Source organism: Panulirus ornatus, chromosome 6 (genome assembly GCF_036320965.1).
Source record: "Panulirus ornatus isolate Po-2019 chromosome 6, ASM3632096v1, whole genome shotgun sequence".
NCBI lineage: Eukaryota > Metazoa > Arthropoda > Malacostraca > Decapoda > Palinuridae > Panulirus > Panulirus ornatus.
In genome coordinates this window covers 32,640,631-32,667,262 of record NC_092229.1, presented here as the reverse complement: position 1 = coordinate 32,667,262, position 26,632 = coordinate 32,640,631, and the positions used below count along the sequence as shown (strand labels likewise).

At 41.3% G+C, this 26,632-nt stretch overlaps 1 protein-coding gene across 1 annotated transcript in view; it reads left to right on the top strand.

Annotated features, from left to right (window-relative positions):
• Window positions 1-26,632, top strand: part of LOC139749147 (NHL repeat-containing protein 2) — a 432,672-nt gene that overhangs the window by 121,855 nt on the left and 284,185 nt on the right. Inside the window, exons 4-5 of the mRNA XM_071662783.1 lie at window positions 4,285-4,450; window positions 13,149-13,286. Coding sequence (XP_071518884.1) covers window positions 4,285-4,450; window positions 13,149-13,286 — 304 coding nt within the window. The remainder of the gene's footprint in view (window positions 1-4,284; window positions 4,451-13,148; window positions 13,287-26,632) is intronic.

Sequence of the window (26,632 nt, the reverse complement as noted above, 5' to 3'; positions counted from 1 at the left end):
TATTTTGAAGGTTTGTTGAATGTGTTTGGTGATGGAGTGGCAGATGTGAGTTATATTGGTTGGGGTGGTGTACGAGGTGAGAGGGTCAGGGAGAATGGTTTGGAAAACAGAGAAGAGGTAGTGAAAAGCTTTGCGGAAGAAAGAAGCCGGCAAGGCAGTGGGCTTGGATGGTATTGCAGTGAAATTTATTGAAAGACGGGGTGACTGTGTTGTTGATTGGTTGGTGGGGATGTTCAATGTATGTGTGGTTCATGGTGAAGTGCCTGAGGATTGGGGGAATGCATGCATAGTGCCATTGTACAAAGGCAAAGGGGATAAAGGTGAATGTTCAGATTTCAGAGGTTTGAATTTGTTGAATGTTCCTGAGGAATTATATGGGAGGGTATTGATTGAGAGGGTGAGGGCATCATATTGGGGAAGAGCAGTATGGTTTCAGAAGTAGTGGAGGATGTATGGATCAGGTGTTTGCTTTGAAGAACTTGGAAAAACAGGTGGATTTGTATGTGGCATTTATGGATCTGGGGAAGGCATATGATAAGGTTGATGGAGATGCATTTTGGAAGGTATTAAGAGCGTATGGGTTGGGAGATAAGTTGCTAGAAGCAGTGAAAAGTTTTTATTGAGGATGTAAGCTTGTGTACGAGTAGGAAGAGAGGAAAGTGATTTGTTCTCAGTGAATGCCAGCGTTTGCGGCATGGATGCGTGATGTCTCCATGGCTGGTGGCTGATTCGGGTGAGAAACTGCAGAAGTTGGTGACTGAGTTTGGTAAGGTATGTGAAAGAGGGGAGCTGAGAGTAAATGTGAATAAGAGCAGGGTTATTGGGTTTAGTAGGGTTGCGGGATAAGTTAGTTGGGAGGTATGTTTGAATGGAGAAAAACTGAAGGAAATGAAATGTTTTAGATATCTGTGTGTGGATTTAGCGGCAGATGGAACCATGGAAGCGGAAGTGAATCACAGGGTGGGGGAGCGTTGAAGAATGTGTGGAAGGCGAGAACTTTATCTCGAAGAGCAAAAATGGGTATGTTTGAAGGAATGGTGGTTATAACATTGTTTTATGGTTGCGAGGTATGGGCTGTAGATGGTGTTGTGCGGAGGAGGGTGGATGTGTTGGAAATGGAATGTTTGAGGACAATATTTGTGAGGTTGTTTGAGTAAGTAATGAGAGGGTAAGAGAGATGTGTGGTAATATAAAGAGTGTGGCTGAGAGAGCAGAGGAGAGCGTGTTGAAATGGTGTGGTCATATGGAGAGAATGAGTGAGGAAAGATTGACCAAGAGGATATATGTGTCAGAGGTAGAGGGAACAATGAGAAGCAGGAGACCAGATTGAAGGTGGAAGGATGGAGCGAAAAAGATTTTGAGTGATCGGGGCCTAAACGTATAGGAGGGTGAAAGGTGTGCAAGGAATAGAATGAATTGGAACAGTGTGATATACCAGAGTCAACATGCTGTCAGTGGATTGAACCAGGGCACGTGAAGTGTTTGGGGTAAACCATGGAAAGTTTTGTGGGGCCTGAATGTGGAAAGGGAGCTGTGGTTTTGGTGCATTTTACATGACAGCTAGAAACTGAGTGTCAATGAATGTGGTCTTTTATGTCTTTTCCTAGAGCTACCTTGTAGGAGGAGGGGGGATGCTATTTCATGTGTGGTGGGTTGGCGACGGAAATGGATGAAGGAAGCAAGTATGAATATGTACATGTGTACATGTTTATGTCTGTATATATATGTATATATTGAAATGTATATGTGTGTGTGTAGGCGTTTATGTATAAACATGTATGTGGGTGGGTTGGGCCATTCTTTTGTCTGTTTCCTTGCACTACCTCGCTAACATGGGAGACGGCGATTAAGTATGATAAATAAATATGAATGTACATATATGGTAAATTATGAAACACCAGTCATTTACACTGGGATAAATAGCATTATTCTGTTTCCCATTTTAGAAAGTTAATACAAGGAGGGGAGGATTTCTGGCCCCCCGCTCCTGTCCCCTCTAGTCGCTTTCTACGACACACGAGGAATACATGGGAAGTATTCTTTCACCCCTATCCCCAGGGATAATATACATATATATATACATATACACATACACACACATACACATACATACGCACATATACACACACACACACATACATATATATACATATGAGAAATGTAAGAAACAATTTAGAAAACTGAGTGTGTGGAAAAGTGTGTGGAAGAAGAAAGTTAAGAGTAAATGTGAATAAGAGCAAGGTTATTCGGTACAGTAGGGTTGAGGGTCAAGTCAATTGGGAGGTGAGTTTGAATGGAGAAAAACTGGAGGAAGTGAAGTGTTTTAGATATCTGGGAGTGGATCTGGCAGCGGATGGAACCATGGAAGCGGAAGTGGATCATAGGGTGGGGGAGGGGGCGAAAATCCTAGGGGCCTTGAAGAATGTGTGAAAGTCGAGAACATTATCTCGGAAAGCAAAAATGGGTATGTTTGAAGGAATAGTGGTTCCAACAATGTTGTATGGTTGCGAGGCGTGGGCTATGGATAGAGTTGTGCGCAGGAGGATGGATGTGCTGGAAATGAGATGTTTGAGGACAATGTGTGGTGTGAGGTGGTTTGATCGAGTGAGTAACGTAAGGGTAAGAGAGATGTGTGGAAATAAAAAGAGCGTGGTTGAGAGAGCAGAAGAGGGTGTTTTGAAGTGGTTTGGGCACATGGAGAGGATGAGTGAGGAAAGATTGACCAAGAGGATATATGTGTCGGAGGTGGAGGGAACAAGGAGAAGAGGGAGACCAAATTGGAGGTGGAAAGATGGAGTGAAAAAGATTTTGTGTGATCGGGGCCTGAACATGCAGGAGGGTGAAAGGAGGGCAAGGAATAGAGTGAATTGGAGTGATGTGGTATACCGGGGTTGACGTGCTGTCCGTTGATTGAAGCAGGGCATGTGAAGCGTCTGGGGTAAACCATGGAAAGCTGTGTAGGTATGTATATTTGCGTGTGTGGACGTATGTATATACATGTGTATGGGGGGGGGGGGTTGGGCCATTTCTTTCGTCTGATTCCTTGCGCTACCTCGCAAACGCGGGAGACAGCGACAAAGTATAATAAATAAAAATATATAAAAATAGCATTATTTTTTTTTTTGAGAAATTGCGTGTATGTTTGAGTATAAGGAAACTTTAGCATTAGTGTAGTAAAGTATGTGCATACATATTGTGTCATATGATGAGAAATGCATTGTATAGCTGGCAGAGTTGTCCTTGGTGATGGCCTTGACTTGCATGAAAAATATTCATCCATGAACCTCATCACACATGAGAGTACAAATCAGTCATATTACCTTAAATATATTCTTTGTTTAAAAGAAAATAAACCTTTCATATTACATGGAAAAACAAGAATTTGTTTTTAAGTCCTGCAGTGGGGATATACATGATAACTGGGGCCACAGCAGCCAATGGGTTAACAAGGAGGAGTGAGAGGTCTCTTTGATGATATGTTTAAGAAGAGGATGTTGAAAGCAGAGTTGAAGTAAGATTTTTGCTTTGTTACATTATACTATCTGCATGTTGAAAAATGAGAAGCTGTCGATCATTTTAGGTATTTAGGACTGATGTTTGCTGAGACTGGCAATACAAGCAAAAAATTGAAGATGCTCTGAAAACTATAGAGCACTGGAAGAATTTGAATTTACAGTGGTTTAGAAGCATACATTATGTAGAGGTTGATCCATCAACAATTATAGATAGAGAATTACCAGAGAAAAAATGTATATCTCTGACTGAACATAGGTCAGTGATGCCCAGTTTTTTAGGGCAGACTAGCTGACCTGCTACCCTGAAAAAGGATTGCTGATGATTTGTTTGTACACAAGTACTGTTGAAGGTACAAGGAGAAGAAGTAGATTAACAGAGATAGGTACATACCAAAGAGTTAACTAGGGTGAGGGATTCATCAGATGAAGATTCCAGAGAAGAGATTTGGGATTGGATGCTGTGGAAAGACTGTGTGCATAGGGATAACATGAATGTAACAGTGGTTTTTCTTAACAGAGTGAAAATGTAAGAAGCATCCTTATAAAATGGGGAATTTTTCTCACTTAAGCGCGCTGGGCATGGACTGACATGTATGAGTGATGTAAGAGATTTTTTGCACATTAGCTAACCCATGGAATTGGATATGACATTCATGATGACAGATTGATTTAATGTATTTTATTTTAAACTTAAATATCTTTGGAATTTACTACAGAAATTGTAATATTTTTTTCATTTTTGTGTATTTGATATGTATGTTTATTACAGGATCTTAACGAAATCTGTAGTTCCCTTGGCTCCCTCACGGCATTTTAAAGCAACTGGTTCTGTGTTGCTGTTCCCAGGGAAAGTCACAGTTCACCCTGGAGGCATTATTGTGTCTGACTCTGGTCATAATAGAATTCTTCTGACAGACCATGATGGGAATGTTATGGTAAGGAATTCTTTCTCATTAATCATTCCTCTTTTTTTTCCCCTCTTCCCTCACTAGTATCATGTGCTGACTTTACAGCTAGCTAGAGTGTCACTATCATTCACCTGTGTGCAACTTCATCATGAATGATTGCTTTTTTTTTTTCACTACAAATAAACTATAATCTTGAGTATTTCAGGGAAATGAGTGTGTGAGATGCAGAATTATTTCATGAGAATAAGTTTTATGGTATTCAGTTTGGGATATTTGGTGTAGCAGTTAGCTTGCTGAATGTGAAGTTTTCATGGGCCACCCACCCCCAAACGCATAGATCTGAATCTTGTTTACAGCAGTCATTCTACAGTCAACCCAGCTGTCCATCCTCCCATAGGGTTTAGGCAGTAAAAATGATACCTAACTTAGGGTAGGTTATATATGTATATAGGTGGCAGATGTAGGGTGTTTGGGTTAGGATGTTATGCAAAGTGAGTCATGGAAAGTGATGTTTCTCCTACCAGTTCTGTGCCACTCCATGTAATCTCTTTTAGAACTGTCTGAAAAGCACTTCTCTCATAGAATACAAGTCAGGCTTATGGTACTGATGGCATTCATCCCCATGTACTAAGTGTGCCCCTGAATTTGCACCTGTGCTTGGTCATCTGTTCTGTTTCTTTTTAAAAACCAGAGCTTTTCCTTCTGATTGGAAGCATGCATTCTTACATCCCATCCCTAAGAAGGGTGACTGTTTTAACTCATCTAGCTATCATCTTGTACTTTGACATTTACCATTTCCAAAGTCTTTTAACCCATCTACAACTCCTCTATCCTCAGACATCTTGAATCTCAGTCGTGTCTCTGATCACCAGTATGGCTTCCTTAATGCAAGATCCACTGGTGATATTCTTTCCTATCTTACTAATGTCTGCTCATCATTCTTGAAAGATTTGGAGGAATCCTATGCAGTTGCCCTTAACATATCCAAAGTTATTGACCAGGTGTGGTATTGGGGTCTCATCTCTATGCTCCCCTCTTTGGCTTGCTTCCCTCACTTTGCTCCCTCATATCTAGCTTCCTTTCTGAGCAATATATTTCTTTTGTTAATGGATCAGCCTCTACTCCTTTCTCCATCAACCATGGTGTACCTCAAGCTTCTCTCCTTTCTCCTACACTTTTCCTTTTTATCAGCAATTTCCTTTCTTCAACAAATAACCAAATGCTGATGACTTGATATTGCATTCCTCCACATCATTAGATTCTGCTCCTTCTCTCAGTCAATCTGTATCTCATCTTTACACGACTACCTCAATAAAATCAGACTTGGATAGGATATCTCAGTGGTGTAGACAAGATTTGGTTCTATTTGATGCCTCCAAGACCCAGTTTCTATCCACCTCTCTATCAAAACTTTCTCACACCTTTTTTCTCTCCTTTGATGGTTCTGTAATTCCATCTTTTGGCTTACTGAACATATTGTCATTACTGTAACATCCACTGTGACTTGGGAACCCCACATTACGGAAATAGCTAAGTCGTCCTATAAGAAACTGGAAGCCATGCTTAGATATCGAATTTCTTTTCTTAAAAACTGTTATTCTGTTGATACAAAGGACTGATCCATCCTTGTATGGCATACTGCTCTCACATCTAGGATGGTTCTAGCTCTGCCTCCTTACTTGACCGAGTTGGGCCGAAAGCAGTTTGACTTATAAACTTTCCCAGGCTAACTTGAAAACTTGACCTGCTTACCCTACACCTCGATATTGATTCACTTTTCCTCTTCTAGAGGTATTACTTTGGTTTTTGCTCCAAAAAACTGGCTTCTTGTGTGCCCCTGCCACTAGCTAGACCACACAATATTCAGCAATTTGCTTCATCACATGATTACTGTGTGGCCATGTACAACTCAAGGGTGGGCTCTTTTGATAGCTGTTTCTTTCTCTACATCTCAAAGCTTTGGAATTCTCTACTCTATCATGTCTACGAATAAGTATGACCTGGCACTTTTTAAAAGACAGGTTTTTCACTTTCTCCAAAATTCAGAAGTACTTTCCCTTGTCTATTTTTTCCCTTTTATTAAACTTTATTTATTTCAATTAAGGCCTGGCATTGATGTGGACTTTTGTCCATGACTAGAGCCTACAACTTAGGAAAAAAAAAGTGGTGAAAGCTTTGCATAAGATGAGATATGATAAGGCAGCTGGAGTGGATAATATTACAGTTGAATTTTGTGATAAAGGGAATAACTGTTTTGTAGATTGGTTGAATTGGATATTCAAAGTATGTATGGATCTTGGTGAGATGCCTGAGGATTGGCTGAATCCAGATTTAGTGCCATTTGTATAAAGGCAAGAGGGACAAAGGTGAGTTTTCAAACTACAGTAGTATAAGTTTGTTGAGTGTGCTGTGTAAGTTTTTTTTTGTATTATACTTTGTCGCTGTCTCCCGTGTTAGCAAGGTAGCGCAAGTAAACAGACAAAAGAATGGCCCATCCCACCCACACACACATGTATATACATACACACCCACATATGCACATATACATACCTATACATTTCGACATATACATACCTATACATACACAGACATATACATATGTACACATGTATGTACATATTCATACTTACTGCCTTCATCCATTTCTGTCTCCACCCCACCACACATGAAATGGCTCCCCCTCCCCCCCACATGTGTGTGAGATAGTGCTAGGAAAAGACAACAAAGGCCACATTCATTCACACTCAGTCTCTAGCTCTCATGTGCAATGCACTGAAACCACAGCTCCCTTTCCACATCTAGGCCTCACAAAACTTTCCATGGTTTACTCCAGAGGCTTCACATGCCCTGGTTCAATCCATTGACAGCACATTGATCCCGGTATACCACATCGTTCCAATTCACTCTATTCCTTGCACGCCTTTTACCCTCCTGCATGTTCAGGCCCTGATCGCTCAAAATCATTTTCACTCCATCCTTCCACCTCCAATTTGGTCTCCCACTTCTCCTAGTTCCCTCCACCTTTGACACATATATCCTCTTTGTCAATCTTTCCTCACTCATTCTCTCTATGCGACCAAACCATTTCAATACACCCTGTTCTGCTTTCTCAACCACACTCTTTTTATTACCACACAACTCTCTTACCCTTTCATTACTTATTCAATCAAACCACCTCACACCACATGGTGTCCTCAAACATCTCATTTCCAACACATCCACCCTCCTCCACACAACCCTATCTATAGCCCACGCCTTGCAACCATATAGCATTGTTGGAACGTCTATTCCTTCAAACATACCCATTTTTGCTCTTTGAGCTAACATTCTCGCCTTCCACACATTCTTCAACGCTCCCAGAACCTTCGCCCCCTCCCCCACCCTGTGACTTACTTCCACTTCCATGGTTCCATCAACTGAAATCCACTCCCAGATATCTAAACACTTTACTTCCTCCATTTTTTTCCATTCAAACTTACCTCCCAATTGACTTGTCCCTCAACCCTGCTGAACCCAATAACCTTGCTCTTATTCACATTTACTCTCAGCTTTCTTCTTTCTCACACTCTACCAAACTCAGTCACCACCTTCTGCAGTTTCTCACCTGAATCAGCCACCAGCACTGTATCATCAGCGAACAACTGACTCACCTCCCAAGCCCTCTCATCCACAACAGACTGCATACTTGCCCCTCTCTCCAAAACTCTTGCATTCACCTCCCTAACAACCCCATTCATAAACAAATTAAACAACCATGGAGACATCATACACCCCTGCCACAAACTGACATTTACTGGGAACCAATCACTTTCCTCTCTTCCTACTCGTACTTATGCCTTACATCCTCGATAAAAACTTTTCACTGCTTCTAGCATCTTACCTCCCACACCATATACTCTTAATACCTTCCACAGAACATCTCTATCAACTCTATCATATGCCTTCTCCAGATCCATAAATGCTACATACAAATTCATCTGTTTTTCTAAGTATTTCTCACATACATTCTTCAAAGCAAACACTTGATCCACACATCCTCTCCCACTTCTGAAACCACACTGCTCTTCCCCAGTCTGATGCTCTGTACATGCCTTCACCCTCTCAATTAATACCCTCCCATATGATTACCCAGGAATACTCAACAGACTTATACCTCTGTAATTTGAATGTTCACCTTTATCCCCTTTGCCTTTGTACAATGGCACTATGCATGTATTCTGCCAATCCTCAGGCACTTCACTATGAACCATACATACATTGAATATCCTCACCAACCAGTTAACGACAGTCACCCCTTTTTTAATAATTTCCACAGCAATACCATCCAAACCCGCTGCCTTGCTAGCTTTCATTTTCTGCAAAGCTTTCAATACATCTTCTCTGTTTACCAAGCCATTTTCCCTGACCCTCTCACTTCGCACACCCTATATCTGCCACTATATCATCAAACACATTCAACAAACCTTCAAAATACTCTTATCTTATCACTTCACCACTACTTGTTATTACCTCCCCATTAGCCCCCTTCACCGATATTCCCATTTGTTTTCGTGTCTTACGTACTTTATTTACCTCCTTTCAAAACATCATTTTATTCTCCCTAAAATTTAACGATACTCTCTCACCCCACCTCTCATTTGCCCTCTTTTTCACCTCTTGCACCTTTTTCTTGACCTCCTGCCACTTTCTTTTATACATCTCCCAGTCATTTGCACTATTTCCCTGCAAGAATTGTTCAAATGCCTCTCCTTCTCTTTCACTAACAATCCTACTTCTTTTCACCACTCACTACCCTTTCTAATCTGCCCACCTCCCACCTCTCTCATGCTACATGCATCTTTTGCACAAGCCTTCACTGCTTCCCTAAATGCATCCCACTCCTCCCCCACTCCCCTTATGTCATTTGTTCCCACCTTTTTCCGTTCTGCACTCAATCTCTCCTGGTACTTCCTCACACAAGTCTCCTTTCCAAGCTCACTTACACTCACCACTCTCTTCACCCCAACATTCTCTCTTCTTTTCTGAAAGCTTCTACAAATCTTCACCTTTGCCTCCAGATGATGATGATCAGACACCCCTCCAGTTATGTGGAATATTAATGATGGAGAGGTTGAAGGCATGCCCAGGGCATCAGACTTAGTCGGAACAATTCAGTTTGAGAAGTGATAGGTAACGTGTGTATCAGGTTTTTGCTTTAAAGAATGTGAGAGAAATGCATAGGAAATCAGAAGGATATGTATTTGGCATTTATGGATCTGGAGAAAGTATGTGATAGGCATGATAGAGATGCCTTGTGGAATGTCTTGAGAATGATGTGAGAGAAATGATTCTTGAAACAGTGAGTTTTTATCAAGGGTGTAAGGCATGTGTATGAGTGAGTGATTCCAAGTGAGGTTTTGTTTGCAGCAGGGTTTGTTATGTCACCATGGCTGTTTAATTCGTTTATGGATGGGGTTATGAGGGAGATAAATGCAAGAGTCTTGGAGAAAGGGACAAGTATGCCATATGTAGGGGATGAGGGGGCCCGAGGAAGTGAGTCAGTTGTTGTTTGCTGATGACACAGCACTGATGGCAGATTCAAGTGAGAAACTGCAGAGGTTCATGAATGAGTTTGGAAGACTGTGAAAGGAGGAAGTTTAGAGTAGATGTGAATAAAAGCAAGTTTATTAGGTTCAGTAGGGTAGAGGGAGGTGAAAAAGAAGAGAGGTGGATGTAAGAGTGGAAATATGGATGTAAGAAGTAAGTAGGGGAATTGCTGAATCAAAAGGAGGAAGTGAAAGGAAGATGGAAAGATTATTTTGAAGAACTGATGACTGAGGGAGAAGGAGAGGCAGCATTTGTTACATATATGGGTGTAGAGGCAGGAGGGAATAGGATGCAAGTGCAGGGGCCTATAGGAAAGAGGGAGGTAAGAAGGGCAATAATGAGGCTGATGGTAGGAAAAGGACCTAGAGAGTGGATGGGGTTACCGCTGAAATGCTGAAGTATGGAGGAGAAAGTGTGATAAGAGTGGATGCATCTTATATGTAATTTAGCATGGAAACAGAAGGTTGTGCCTGAGGATTGGGTGAAAGCTATTATTGTTTCTTCTTTCAAAAGAAAAGGTGCAAAAGATGTATGTAGCAATTATAGGGGAATAAGTCTGTTAAGTATACCAAGAAAAGAGTATGCAAGAATATGAATTGACAGTGGTGGAAGTGACTGAATGCAGAATAAGTGAAGAGCAAGGGAATTTTAGGAAAGGTAGGGATGTATGGATCAGATTTTTGTTGTAAAATTGACCATGGAAAAGTATTTAGTGAAAAGTAAGAAGTATGCAGCTTTAATGGACCTGGAGAAAGCATATGACAGAATCAAGTAGAATGCTTTGTGGGATGTGTTAAGGGTATATGGTAGAGGGAAAACTGTTGAATGGTGTAAAAACTTTCTATAGAGGAGCAAATGTGTGTGTAACAGTGGATGGATAGCTGAGCAAAAGGGCTGTGTGATGTCACTGTCGCTTTTTGGCATATATATGAATGAATGTAGTAGTAAGAGATGAAAGCAAAACTAGGGTAAAGGGGTGCAAAAATGGAGTATGGCGGTAAGATATGGTGGCTAGTGGCTAGCCTGCTTGCAGATGATACTGTATTGTTTGTGGAGAGTGAAGAGGAGTGCATTTTATGATGTGTGTAAGTGGAGGAGATTATAGGTAAATGCAAGTAAAAGTAATGGTGTTTGGAAGGAAATGAGTGAAAGTATAGATTTTGTGAAACCATATAGAGTGAAAAAAGAAAGTGTACTGAATTCAGCTGTGGATATGAGGGGAAAAAGACTGGAGGGAGTGGAGGAAATTAAGAATCTGGGAGCTTTCTTGGGTAAGTGTGGTGATATGGAAGGAAGGTTAAGGGAGAGAGCAGTACAGGGTAGAAGAGTCATTGGGTCCCTTAATAGAATAATGAAAAATAAAGGTGTAAGTATGGAACTGAAGAGAGGATTAAGGGACAGTATAGTCCTCCCAACCCTGACTTGTGCAGCCAAAACATGGACATGGAATGAGACACAAAGGTCATGATGGGAGTTCCCAGAGGGAACAAGCATCAGAGATATAGATAGATAGATAGATAATTGGAGTGTGAGTCTGAATGGAGAAAATTTGGAGGAAGTAAAGTGTTTTAGATACCTAGGAGTGGACTTGGTAGCAATTAGAACCAAGGAAGCAGAAGTGAGTCCAAGGGATGGTGAGGGGGTGAAGGTTCTTGGAGTGCTGAAGAATGTGTGGAAAGACAAGTCACTAACAAGGAAGGCAAAAATGGATATGTTTTGAGGTACGGTAGTACCCTGGTTACCCAGAACAGAATGTTTGCAACTCAAGAGAAGTCTTCAGTCACTTTTTTAACCCCAGACAGAAATGAGTCCAGCTCATGCCCTCTTGTCACCTTAAATGGAAATTTTCTCCCACTTAGTTAAACACCATCCGTTCTAGGCATCACAAATGAAACACTGGTGACATTCATGCCCCACGCTAATAGGATCAACACAAAAGTAGTACACTCACTAAAAGCCCTCAGAACACTAACTGGGACCAGGTTTGGACAAGAAAAGGAATCCTTGACATCCTATACAAGCAATTCATCCGATGCACTTTAAACTGTGCCTTACCTGCCTGGTTTTCCAACCTCTTCAAAGCAAATATGACTGAGCTGAAAACCATACAGAATGATGCACTTAGAACAATCACTATCTGTCTAGCCACCACAAACACTCAGCACCTTCACAATGAAACAGAGATCCTCCCAACACTGTTCCATTTCAACATGCTCAGCACTCAGTTTTGTGCTATAGCACTAGACCCTTCCCATCCAAACCACTCTACAACTAACCACCAACCCCCAAGCAGGAATAAAAGGTTTACATCTCTGTCTCACTCTTCAATAATCTTTACTAACAAATCACACCACCTTCAACAAATATAACACTGACAGGACACATATGCACTGAAATAACCCATCAGGCACTACACAGCTGCTTCTCCAACTCAGTCTTATCTCCATTCCACCATACATGCACCCATCAAAAACCATCCTCCCCAGACATGATTAGTCATTCTCCTGCTAATGTTCTAGACATCATATATCACTACAAATGTCACTTCAACATATACCAAGACCCTTGATGGCTACAATGCATTTTCCACAAAGAAAACACTAAGCACTACTGCTCAACTGCCCTGCACTCTCTGCACATATGTACACACACTTAGCATCACTATGCTGTGGATGTGGCCACCGTCTTGACTGATGGATGAGACTTATGATGATAGATGGAACTCCTGGGGCAGGAAGTAAGTAAATAAATAACAAGGCTTTATGCAAAAACAGATCAGGCTAAAACTGTATCTCCATCGTGTGTTTTCTACCACCTAAGTCCATTCACATATCAAAGTGGATTCGCAGTGTGCACTGTTCCAGACTGTGTGAGTATACTTAGAAGAGTATTGGAATATAAATTCTAGAATTCCATAGTGAATTTCCCTCTTTTTTGGAAACCCTGTACAGCTTCTAAAGTTGTTGTTATGAAACAACTAAAGACAATTAAAAAGCTGACATAAAGTGTATAGGGTAATCCATATTGATTTTTGCTTGAATTTTATCCTTATACATAGATATAGAGCATATTACTTACTCTCTTTGCATTCATTAAAGTTTCATGGGAAATCTGTCTATAAGGTCCATTTTATCCACAGAAAATTATTGGTTCAGGAGAACAAGGCTTCAGGGATGGATCATTTGGTTCTGCAAGCTTCAGCAACCCTCAAGGAGTCGTTTACCATCATCCTGATGCCATTTATGTTGCTGATACCGGCAACCATGCAATCCGTAAGGTAAGTTAGATGCATTAGTTACATCACAGTAACTGGTTAATTGTCTGAAAACAACTTTCCTGTGAATTTACTTGATTAGTAAGCTTACTTTCCACATTCTCTAAGTTTCATGGATGACTTTTGTGGTACTATTTGTAGTACTGCTATACAAATGTGAAAGTTTTTATGATTGTTTTAGCAACAACAGCTTTAACTTATATCAGAATACCTCAGATAATTTGTATACCATTTGAGGCAAACCTTATTTTTATTTTTCATATTATACTTAATCGCCGTCTCCTGCATTAGCGAGGTAGCGCAAGGAAACAGACGAGGAATAGCCCAACCCACCCACATACACATGTATATATGTAAATGCCCACACATGCATATATACATACATATACATTTCAGCATATACATTCATATACATACACAGACATATACATATATACACATGTACATATTCATACTTGCTGCCTTCATCCATTCCCATTGCCACCCAGCCACACATGAAATAGCATCCCACCAGCAGCAGCAGCAGCGAGGTAGTGCCAGGAACAGACAAGAAAAAAGGCCACATTTGTTCACACTCAGTCTCTAGCTTTGTAGTGCACCAAAACCATAGCTCCCTTTCCACATCCAGGCCCCACAGACCTTTCCATGGTTTACCCCAAATACTTCACATGCCCTGGTTCAGTCCATTGACAGCACGTGCCTCATTTCCATACCTGGATCCTTTGTTATGCTGTTAAGGGAACGATGACTCTCCTACCCTGTATTTCTCATCCCCTTATCTCTCCTTCCATATCACCAAGATTACTCTAAATACTTGAATTCTGTCACCTCTTCCAGTCTTTCTCCCCCCATACCTATTACACAGTTTAGTACACTTTCTTCACTCACTCTATAGGGCTTTGCAAAATCCATACTTTCTTTGGGTTTCCTTTCAAACATAACTTCACTTTACTTTTCTCATATTTACCTTCAATTGCCTATGCTTACACACATCATAAAACACACTTACATCATTTGCAACTCCTCCTTACTCTCAGCAAACAATACAGTATTATCTGCAAACAGGCTTGCACTGGCCCTCATACCTCACCATCACACTCCATCTCTGCACCACCTTTGCCTCATTTTTCTGTTATCTCCTTTACCACTCCCTTCATATATGTTTTAAAAAGTAACAGTGACATCACAGCCTTGCATCACACCTACATATGTACCTAAACTTTTGCTGAACCATCCATACACTCTTCCACATGCATTTGCTCGTCCATTGAAGGCTTTCATACCAGCCAATAGTTTTCCTGCTACCCCATATATCCTTTATACATACCCAAAATCTTTCCATTTAACTCTGTCATACTCTAGATCTTCTCAACTCGGTCATTCTCCAATCCATAAAAGCTGCATACGGCTTCTAACCTTTTGCTGGGTACTTTTACTGTCATTCTTTACAAAAAGCTGCATACAGCTTCTAACCTTTTGCTGGGTACTTTTACTGTCATTCTTTCCAAATAATCTGATCCACATATACCCCACCTTTCCCTAAAAAAAACCTTGCTCCCCACAAATTCTCCATTCAGTCATTTCCATCATTCTACCAATCAATGCTCTTGCATGTACTTAACAAGTTTCTTGATATACCTAATAGACTTTTTTTCATACGTATTGCCATTTCCCGCATTAGTGAGGTAGCATTAAGAACAGGTGACCCAGCTTCAGAGGGAAAAATCCTTACTTGGTCCATGTCTCTGTTCCGTCTTTTCGAAAAGTAGTAAAATAAGAAGGGAGGATTTCCAATCACCCAGTTCCACCCCTTTTAGTCACCTTCTGTGACATGCAGGGAATATGTGGGAAGTATATTTTTTCCCCCATCCCATTCTACCAATTAATGCTCTTGCATGTACTTTACAAGATTCTTGATATACCTAATAGACTTTTTGTCATACATATTGCCATTTCCCATGTTAGTGAGGTAGCATTATGAACTGGTGACTGAGCTTCAGAGGGAAAAATCCTCACTTGGTCCATGTTTCTGTTCCTTCTTTTGGAAAAGTAGTAAAATAAGAAGGGAGGATTTCTAGCCACCCAGTTCCACCCCTTTTAGTCACCTTTTGTGACATGCAGGGAATTTGTGGGAAGTATATTCTCTCCCCCATCCCCTGGGATAACTTAACAGACTTATTCCCCTATAGCTGCTGTATACACTCTTAGCACCTTTATCTTTATTTGAATAAAGGAGCAGTGAGAGCTTTCACCCAATCCTCAGACGCAACCTCTTGCTTCCATGCAAAATTGCATATCAAATACATCCACTCTGTCACACTCTCTCATCCATACTTCAACATTTCAGCCATTGTCCCATTCACTCCAGATGCCTGTCCTACCTTCAGTCTTGTTATTGCCCTTATTCCCTTCCTTCTTGCTGAAGGGCATCTGTGCTAGTATCCTGTTCCTTCCATCCTCTACATCCATACATGTAACAGTTATTGCCTCACTTTCTCTCACATTCATCAGTTCTTATAAATACTCTTTCCATCTTCTTTTCACTCCCTCCTTTTGATTTAGCAACTCCCATTCCTTACTTCTTACCTTTACATTTCATATCTTAAATCACCCTCTTCTCTTTTTCATCTCCTTCCAATACAGTTTCTTATTTTCCCCAAACTTTTTATTCAACTTTCTTCCAAAATCTTCATCTACTTCCAGTACAGTTTCTTATTTTCCCCAAACTTTTTATTCAACTTTCTTCCAAAATCTTCATCTACTTTTTCTTTGCTTTTTTCATCTTTCAGCTCCTTTATATTCAGCCAACACATCTTATATTCTTCCTTCCTCCTCTCCTGAATTTTCCCATTTGTTCTCTTATTCTTACGCATGTTATTTTCCTCTTTGCAAAACGTCTTTTTATTCTCCCTGAAATTTATTGATCCTCTCTTGCGCCTTTCTCTTCACCTCTTGCTGCCTTCTTTTATACATCTCCCAATCATTTGCACTACTTCCCTGTAAATATCATCCACCGCCTCTCTTTTTCCCTTTCACTAACAATCTTATTTTTTCATCTCACTACTCTACCCTTTCTAATTCGCCAACTTCCCACCTTTCTCATGCCACATGCATCTTTTGCTCAAGCCATCACTGCTTCCCTAAATACATCCCATTCCTCTCCCACTCCCCTTATATCATTTGCTCTCACCTTTTCCCATTCCATTCTGCACTCACTCTCTCCTGGTACTTCCTCACACAAGTCTCCTTTCCCAGCTCACTTACTCTCACCACTCTCTTCACCCCAACATTCTCTCTTCTTTTCTGAAAACCTCTACAGATCTTCACCTTTGCCTCCACAGGATAAGAATCAGACATCCTTCCAGCTGCCCCTCTCAGCACGATAACACCCAAAAGTCTCTCTTTTACATGCCTATCAATTAACACATAATCCAGTAAGGCTCTTTGGCCATCTCTCCTATTCGCATACGGATACTTATCTATATCTCTCTTTTTTAACCGTGTATTCCGAATCACCAGTCCTTTTTCAGCACAAAAATCTAAAGCTCTTCACCATTTCCATTTACAACACTGAACACCCCATGTACACCAATTACACCCTCGATTGCCACATTATTCACCTTTGCATATGCATAAACTTATTTATATTTTATTTCATTTATTTATCATACTTTGTCGTTGTCTCCCATGTCAGTGAGGTAGCGCAAGGAAACAGATGAAAAAATGGCCCAACTCACCCACATACACATGTACATACATACGCGTCCACACATGCACATATGTACATAACTATACATCTCAGCATATACATAGATATACACACATAAACATATACATATATACACATGTACATAATTTATACTGTCTGCCCCCATTCATTCCTGTTGCCACCCCGCCACACATGAAATGACAATCCCCTCCCCCGCATGTGCGCAAGGTAGCACTAGGAAAGGACAACAAAGGCCACATTCGTTCACACTCAGTCTTTAATTGTCTTGTATAATGCACCGAAACCACAGCTCCCTTTCCACATCCAGGCCCCACAAAACTTTCCATGGTTTGCCCCAGATGCTTCACATGCCCTGGTTCAATCCATTGACAGCACGTCGACCCCGATATACCACATCGTTCCAATTCACTCTGTTCCTTGCACGCCTTTCACCCTCCTGCATATTCAGGCTCCGATCACTCAAAATCTTTTTCACTCCACCTTTCCACCTCCAATTTGGTCTCCAACTTCTCCTCGTTCCCTCCACCTCTGACACATATATCCTCTTTGCCAATCATTCCTCACTCATTCTCTCCATGTGACCTAATAACCTTGCTCTTATTCACATTTACTTTCAGCTTTCTTCTTTCACACACTTTACCAAACTCAGTCACCAGCATTTGCAGTTTCTCACACGAATCAGCGACCAGTGCTGTATCATCATCGAACAACAACTGACCCACTTCCCAAGCTCTCTCATCCACAACAGAATGGATACTTGCCCCTCTCTACAAAACTCTTGCATTCACCTCCTTAACAACTCCATCCATAAACAAATTAAACAACCATGGAGACATCATGCACCCTTGCTGCAAACCAACATTCACTGAGAACCAATCACTCTCCTCTCTTTCTACATGTACACATGCCTTACATCCTCGATAAAAACTTTTCACTGCTTCTCCCCCACCATATATTCTTAATACCTTCCACAGAGCATCTCTGTCAACTCTATCATATTCCTTCTCCAGATCAATAATTGCTAAATCCAAACCATTCGCTTTTCTAAGTATTTCTCACATACATTCTTCAACGCAAACACCTGATCCACACATCCTTTACCACTTCTGAAACCACACTGCTCTTCCCCAATCTGATGCTCTGTACATACCTTCACCCTCTCAATCAATACCCTCCCATATAATTTCCCAGGAGTACTCAACAAACTTATACCTCTGTAATTTGAGCACTCAATTTTATCCCTTTTGCCTTTGTACAGTGGCACTTTGCAGGCATTCTGCCAATCCTCAGGCACCTCACCATGAGTCATACATACAGTAAATAACCCCCTTTTTTAATATATTCCACTGCAATACCATCCAAACCCACTGCCTTGCTGGCTTTCATCTTCTGCAAAGCTTTTACTACCTCTTCTCTGTTTACCAAATCATTCTCCCTAACCCTCTCACTTTGCACACCACCTCGACCAAAACGCCTTATATCTGCCACTCTATCATCAAACACATTCAACAAACCTTCAAAATACTCACTCCATCTCCTTCTCACATCACCACTACTTGTTATCACCTCCCCATTAGCCCCCTTCACTGATGTTCCCATTAATTCCTTGTCTTACGCACTTTATTTACCTTCTTCCAAAACATCTTTTTATTCTCCCTAATATTTAATGATACTCTCTCACCCCAACTCTCATTTGCCCTCTTTTTCACCTCTTGCACCTTTCTCTTGACCTCCTGCCTCTTTCTTTTGTACATCTCCCACTCATTTGCATTATTTCCCTGCAAAAATTGTCCAAATGCCTCTCTTCTCTTTCACCAACAATCTTACTTCTTCATCCCACCACTCACTGCCCTTTGTAATCTGCCCCCCTCCCACACTTCTCATATTTATTATTATTATTATTGCACTTAACTGACATCTCCCGCGTTAGCGAGGTAGCACAAGGAAACAGACGAGGAATGGTCCAACCCACCCACATACACATGTATATACATACATGCCCACACAAGCACATATACATACATATACATTTCAACGTATACATACTTATACATACACAGACACACACTTATATACACATGTACATATCCATACTTGCTGCCTTCATTCATTCCTATTGCCACTCCGCCACACACGAAATAGCATGTTTGAGGATAATATGTGGTGTGAAGTGGTTTGATCAAGTAAGTAATGAAAGGGTAAGAGAGATGTGTGGTAATAAAAAGATTGTGGTTGAGAGAGCAGAAGAGGGTGTATTGAAATGGTTTGGTCACATGGAGAGAATGAGTGAGGAAAGATTGACAAGGAGGATATATGTGTCAGAGATGGAGGAAACGAGAAGTGGGAGACTAAATTGGATGTGGAAGGATGGAGTGAAAAAGATTTTGAGTGATTGGGGCCTGAACTTACAGGAGGCTGAAAGGCGTGCAAGGAATAGAGTGAATTGGAACGATGTGGTACACCGGGGTCGATGTGCAGTCAATGGATTGAACCAGGGCATGTAAACTGTCTAGGGTAAGCCATGGAAAGTTTTATGGGGCCTGGTTGTGTAAAGGGAGCTGTGGTTTCTGTGCATTACACATGACAGCTAGAGACCATGTGTGAATGACTGTGGCCTTTGTTGTCTTTTCCTAGCACTACCTTTCAGCACGCACAGGAGGAGAGGGGTGCCATTTCATGTGTGGTGGGGTGGTGATGGGAATGGATGAAGGCAGCAAGTATGAGTATGTACATGTGTATATATGTACATGTCTGTTTATGTATATGCATGTATACATTGAAATGTACAGGTATGTGTATATGCGTGTGTGGGCTTGTATGTATATACATGTGTATATAGGTGGGTTGGGCTATTCTTTCGTCTGTTTTCTTACACTACCTTGCTAATGTGAGAGACATTGACAAAGTATGATAATATGAATGATAACCATCTAAACCCACTGCCTTGCCATCTCTCATCTTCAGCGAAGCTTTCACTACCTCATCTCTGTTTACCAAACCATTTTTCCTGACTCTCTCACTTCACACACTGTCTCAGCCAAATCACCCTATATCTGCCACTCTATCATCAAACACATTCAACATACCTTCAAAATACTCATTCCATCTATTTCTCACTTCACGCTACTTGTTATTACTTCCCCATTGGCCCCCTTCACTGATATTCCCATATGTTCTCTTGTCTTACACACTTTCTTTACCTCCTTCCAAAACATCTTTTTATTCTACATAAAATTTAATCGTAATCTCTCATCCCAACTCTCATTTGCCCTTTGTTTCACCTCTTGCACCTTTTTCTTGACCTCTTGCCTCTTTCATTTATACATCTCCCAGTCATTTGCACTATTTCCCTGGAAGAATTGTCCAGTTGCCTCTCTCTTCTCTTTTACTAACAATCTTACTTCTTCATCCCATCACTCACTACCCTTTCTAATCTGCCCACCTCCCACCTTTCTCATGCCACAGGCATCTTTTGTGCAAGACAAACTACTACCCTAAATACATCCCATTCCTCCTTAACTCCCTTTACGTCATTTGCTCTCATTTTTTCCATTCTGCCCGCCATTTCTCCTGGTACTTCCATACACAAGTCTCCTTTCGAAGCTCACTTACTCACAACACTCTGTTTACCCCAACATTCTCTTTTCTTTTCTGAAATCCTCTACAAATCTTCACCTTTGTCACCACAAGATAATGATCAGATATCCCTCCAGTTGCCCCTTTCAGCACATTAACATCCAAAAGTCTCTCTTACCTCTTCATTCCACCACTCGCTACCCTTTCTAATCTGCCCACCTCCCACCTTTTTCATGGCACAGGCATCTTTTGCGCAAGCCACCACTACTTCCTTAGATACGTACCATTCCTCCTCAACTCCTCTTACATCATTTGCTCTCATTTTTTCCATTCTGCCCACCATCTCTCCTGGTACTTCCTTACACAAGTCTCCTTTCGAAGCTCACTTACTCACACCACTCTCTTTACCCCAACATTCTCTCTTCTTTTCTGAAATCCTCTACAAATCTTCACCTTCGCCGCCACAAGATAATGATCAGACATCCTTCCAGTTCCCCTTTCAGCACATTGACATCCAAAAGTTTCTCTTTCATTCGACTGTCATTTAACACGTAATCCAATGATGCTCTCTGGACATCTCTCCTACTTACATACGTATACTTATGTATATCCCTCTCTTTAAACTAGGTATTCCCAATCACCAATCCTTTTTCAGGGCACAAATCTACAAGCATTTCACCATTTCCATTTACAGCACTGATCACCCCATGTACATCAATTATACCCTCAACTACCACATTACTCACCTTTGCATTCAAATCACACATCACTATAACATGGTCTTATGCATCAAAGCTGCTAAGACACTCTCTCAGCTGATCCCAGAACACTTGCCTCTCATGATCTTTCTTATGACCACATGCATAAGCACCAATAATCACCCCTCTCTCTCCATCCACTTTCAGTTTTACCCATATCAATCTAGACTTTACTTTCTTACTCTCTATCACATACTCCCACAACTCCTGCTTCAGAAATAGTGCTACTCCTTCCTTTGCTCTTGTCCTCTCACCAACCCCTGACTTTACTCCCAAGACATTCCCAAACCACTCTTCCCCTTTACCCTTGAGCTTTGTTTCACTTAGAGCCAAAACATCCAGGTTCCTATCCTCAAACATACCACCTATCTCTCTTTTTTTTCTCATCTTGGTTACATCCACGTACAATTAAACACCCCAATCTGAGCCTTCGAGGAGGATGAGCACTCCCCGCATGACTCCTGTTTCCCCTTTTAGAAAGTTAAATTACAAGGAGGGGAGGGTTTCTAGCCCCTGATCCCATCCCATTTATTTGCCTTTTACGACACTCAGGGAATATGTGGGAAGTATTCTTTCTCCCCTATCCCCAGGGATTTCAATGGATACATACTTATACATACACAGACATATATACGTGTACACATCCACACTTGCTGCCTTCATCCATTCCTGTCGCCACCCTGCCACACATGCAATGGCACCCCCCTCCCCCCGCACATGCATGAGGTAGGTCTAGGAAAAGAAATGAAAAGGCTACATTTTTTCATACTCAGTCTCTATATGTCATGTGTAATGCACCAAAACCACAGCTCCCTTTCCATATCCAGGCCCCACAAAACTTTCCATGGTTTACACTTCACATGCCCTGGTTCAATCCATTGACAGCATGTCATCCCTGGTATACCAAATTATTCCAATTCACTCTGTTCCTTGCACACCTTTCACCCTCCTGTATATTCAGGGACTGATCGCTCAAAATCTTTTTCATTCCATCCTTCCGCCTCCAATTTGGTCTCCCACTTCTCATTCCCTCCACCTCTGACACATATATGCTCTTTGTCACTCTTTCCTAACTCATTCTCTCCACGTGACCAAACCATTTCAATACACTCTCTTCTTCTCTCTCAACCACACTCTTTTTATTACCACACATCTCTCTTACCCTTTCATTACTTACTCGATCAAACACCTCACACTACATACTGTCCTCAAATATTTCATTTCCAAGACGTCCACCCTCCTCCGCACAGCCCTTTCTATAGCCCATGCCTTTCAACCTTATAACTTTGTTGGAACCACTATTCCTTCAAACGTACAAATTTTTGCTATTCGAGATAACATTTTCACCTTCTGCGCATTCTTCAATGCTCCCAGAACCTTCGTCCCCTCCTCCATCGTGACTCACTTTCACTTCCATGGTTGCATCCGCTACTGAATTAACTCCCACATATCTGAAGCACTTCACTTCCTCCAGTATTTCTCCATTCAAACTAACCTCCCAATTTACTTGTCCCTCAACCCTACTGAACCTAATAACCTTGCTCTTATTCACATTTACTGTCATACTTCTTCTTTCACATACTTTACCAAACTCAGTTACCAACTTTTGCAGTTTCTTCCCCGAATCAGCCACCAACTCACTTCCCAAGCCCTCTCTTCCACAACAGTCTGCTTACTTGCCCCTCTCTCCAAAACTCTTGCAATCACCTCCATAACAGCCCCATCCATAAACAAATTCAACAGCCATGGAGATATCATGCACCCCTGCCACAAACCGACATTCACTGGGAACCAATCACTTTCCTCTCTTCCTACTCGTACACATGCCTTACATCCTTGATAAAACCTTTTCATTGCTTTTAGCAACTTACCTCCCACACCATATAGTCGTAATACCTTCCACAAAGCATTTCTATCAACTCTATCATATGCCCTCTCTAAATCCATAACTGGTACATAGAAATCCATCTGTATTTCTAAGTATTTCTCAAATACATTATTCAAAGCAAACACCTGATCCACAAATCCTCTACCACTTCTGAAACCACACTGCTCTTCCCCACTGGAAATGGTGAAGAGCTTGTAGATTTGTGTGCTGAAAAAGGACTGATGTAAGTAAGAGAAATGGCTAGAGAGCGTTATTGGATTACGTGTTAATTGATAGGTACGTGAAAGAGAGACGTTTGGATGTTAATGTGCTGAGAGGGGCAGCTGGAGAGATGTCTGACCATTATCTTGTAGAGGCGAAGTTGAAGGTTTATAGAGGTTTTCAGAAAAGAAGAGGGAATATTGGGGTGAATAGAGTGGTGAGAGTAAGTGAGCTTGGAAAGAAGACTTGTGTGAGGAAGTATCAGGAGAGACTGAGTGCAGAATGGAAAAGCATAAAAGCAAATGACATAAGGTGAGTGGAGGAGGAATGGGATGTAGCATGAGAAAGGTGGGAGGTGGGTAGATTAGAAAGGGTAGTGAGTGGTGGGATGAAGTAAGATTGTCAGTGGAAGAGTAGAGAGAGGCATTTGGACAATTTTTGCAGGGAAATTGTGCAAATGACTAGATGTATAAAAGAAAGAGGCAAGAGGTCAAGAGAAAGGTGCAAGAGGTGAAAAAGAGGGGAAATGAAAGTTGGGGTGAGAGAGTATCATTAAATTTTCAGGGCAATAAAAAGATGTTTTGGAAGGAGGTAAATAAAGTGTATAAGACAAGAGAACAAATGCGAACTTTAGTGAAGGGGGCTGATGGGGAGGTAATAACAAGTAGTGGTGAGTATTTTGAAGGTTTGTTGAATGTGTTTGATGATAGAGTGGCAAATATTAGGTGTTTTGGTCGCTTGAGGTGGTGTGCGAAGTGAGAGGGTCAGGGAGAATTATTTGGTAAACAGAGAAGAGATAGTGAAAGCTTTGCGGAAGATGAAAGCTGGCAAGGTGGCTGGTTTGGATGATATTAGTTTGGAATTTATTTAAAAAGTGGGTGACTGTGTTGTTGACTGGTTGGTGAGGATTTACAATGTGTGTATGGTTCATGTTGAAGTGCCTGAAGATTGGCGGATTGCATGCATAGTGCCACTGTATAAAGGCAAAGGGGATAAAGGTGATTGGTCAAATTACAGAAGTATAAGTTTATTGAGTAATCCTGGGAAATTATATGGGAGGGTATTGATTGAGAGGGTGAAGGCATGTACAGAGCACCAGACTGGGGAAGAACAGTGTGGTTTCAGAAGTGGTAGAGGATGTGTGGATCAGGTGTTTGCTTTGAAAAATGTGTGTGACAAATACTTAGAAAAACATATGGATTTGTATTTAGTATTTATGGATCTGGAGAAAGCATATGATAGAGTTGATAGAGATGCTCTGTGGAAGGTTTTAAGAGTATATGGAGTGAGAGGCAAGTTACCAGAAGCAGTGAAAAGTTTTTATTGAGGATGTAAGGCATGTGTATGAGTAAGGAAGAAAGGAAAGTGATTGGTTCCCAATGAATGTCGGTTTGCGGCAGTGTTGCATGATGGCTCCATGGTTGTGTAATTTGTTTATGGATGGGGTTGTTAGGGAGATGAATGCAAGAGTTTCGGAGAGAAGGCAAGTATATAGTCTGTTATGGATAAGAGGGCTCGGGAAGTGAGTCAGTTGTTGTTTGCTGATGATACAGTGCTGGTGGTTGATTCGGGTGAGAAACTGCAGAAGCTGGTGACTGAGTTTGGTAAATTGTGTGAAAGAAGAAAGCTGAGAATAATGTGAATTAGAGCAAGGCTATTAGGTTCAGTAGGGATGATGGACAAGTAAATTATGAGGTAAGTTTGAATGGAGAAAAACTGGGGGAAGTGAAGTGTTTTAGATATCTGGGAGTGGATTTGGCAGTAGATGGAACTATGGAATCTGAAGTGGGTCACAGGGTGGGGTAGGGAGCGAAGGTTCTGGGAGTGTTGAAGAATGTGTGGAAGGCGAGAACATTATCTCGGATAGCAAAAATAGGTATGCTTTAAGGAATAGTGGTTACAACAACATTATATGGTTGTGAGGCATAGGCAATAGATAGAGTTGTGTGGAGGAGGGTGGATGCATTGGGAATGAGATGTTTGAGGACAATATGTGATGTGAGGTGGTTTGATCAAGTAAGTAATGAAAGGGTAAGAGAGATGTGTGGTAATAGAAAGAGTGTGGTTGAGAGAGCAGAAGAGGGTGTTTTGAAATGGTTTGGTCACATGGAGAGAATGAGTGAGGAAAGATTGACGAAGAGGATATATGTGTCAGAGGTGGAGGGAGCAAGTAGAAGTGGGAGACCAAATTGGAGGTGGAAGGATGGAGTGAAAAAGATTTTGAGCGATCAGGGCCTGAACATACAGGAGGGTGAAAGGTGTGCAAGGAATAGTGAATTGGAACAATGTGGTATACTGGGGTCGACGTGCTGACAGTGGATTGAACCAGGGCATGTGAAGCATCTGGGGTAAACCATGGAGAGTTTTGTGGGGCTTGGATGTGGAAAGGGAGCTTTGGTTTCTGTGCATTACACATGACAGCTAGAGACTGAGTGTGAAGGAATGTGGTCCTTGTAGTCTTTTCCTAGCACTACCTCGCGCACATGCGGGGGAAGGGGTACCATTTCATGTGTGGTGTGGTGGCGGCGGGAATGGATGAAGGCAGCATGTGTGAATATGTACATGTGTATATATGTATATGTCTATATATGTATATGTATGTATACGTTGAAATGTATAGGTATGTATACATGCGTGTGTGAGCATGTATGTATATACATGTATATGTGGGTGAGTTGGGCCATTCTTTCATGTTTCCTTCCGCTACCTTGCTTATGTGGGAGACAGCGACAAAGTATAATGAATAAATAGATAACATAATCATACATGCTACCTTCATCCATTCCCATCACCATCCCACCACACATGAAATGGAACCACCTCTCCCCCCTGTGCATGTGCAAGGTTGCGCTAGGAATAGACTACAAACACCACATTCATTCACACTTAGTCTCTAGCTGTCATGTGTAATGCACAGAAACCAAAGCTCTCTTTCCACATCCAGGCCCCACAAAACTTATTATGGTTTACCCCAGACGCTTCATGTGCTCTGGTTCAATTCACTGATAGTACATCGACCCTGGTATACCACATCTTTCCAGTTCACTCTATTCCTTGCACACCTTTCACCCTCTTGTATCTTTTTCACTCCATTCTTTCACTTCCATTTTTATCTCCCTCTTCTCGTTCCCTCCACCTTTAACACATAAATCCTCTTTGTCAATCCTTCCTCACTCATTCTCTCCATGTAGCCAAA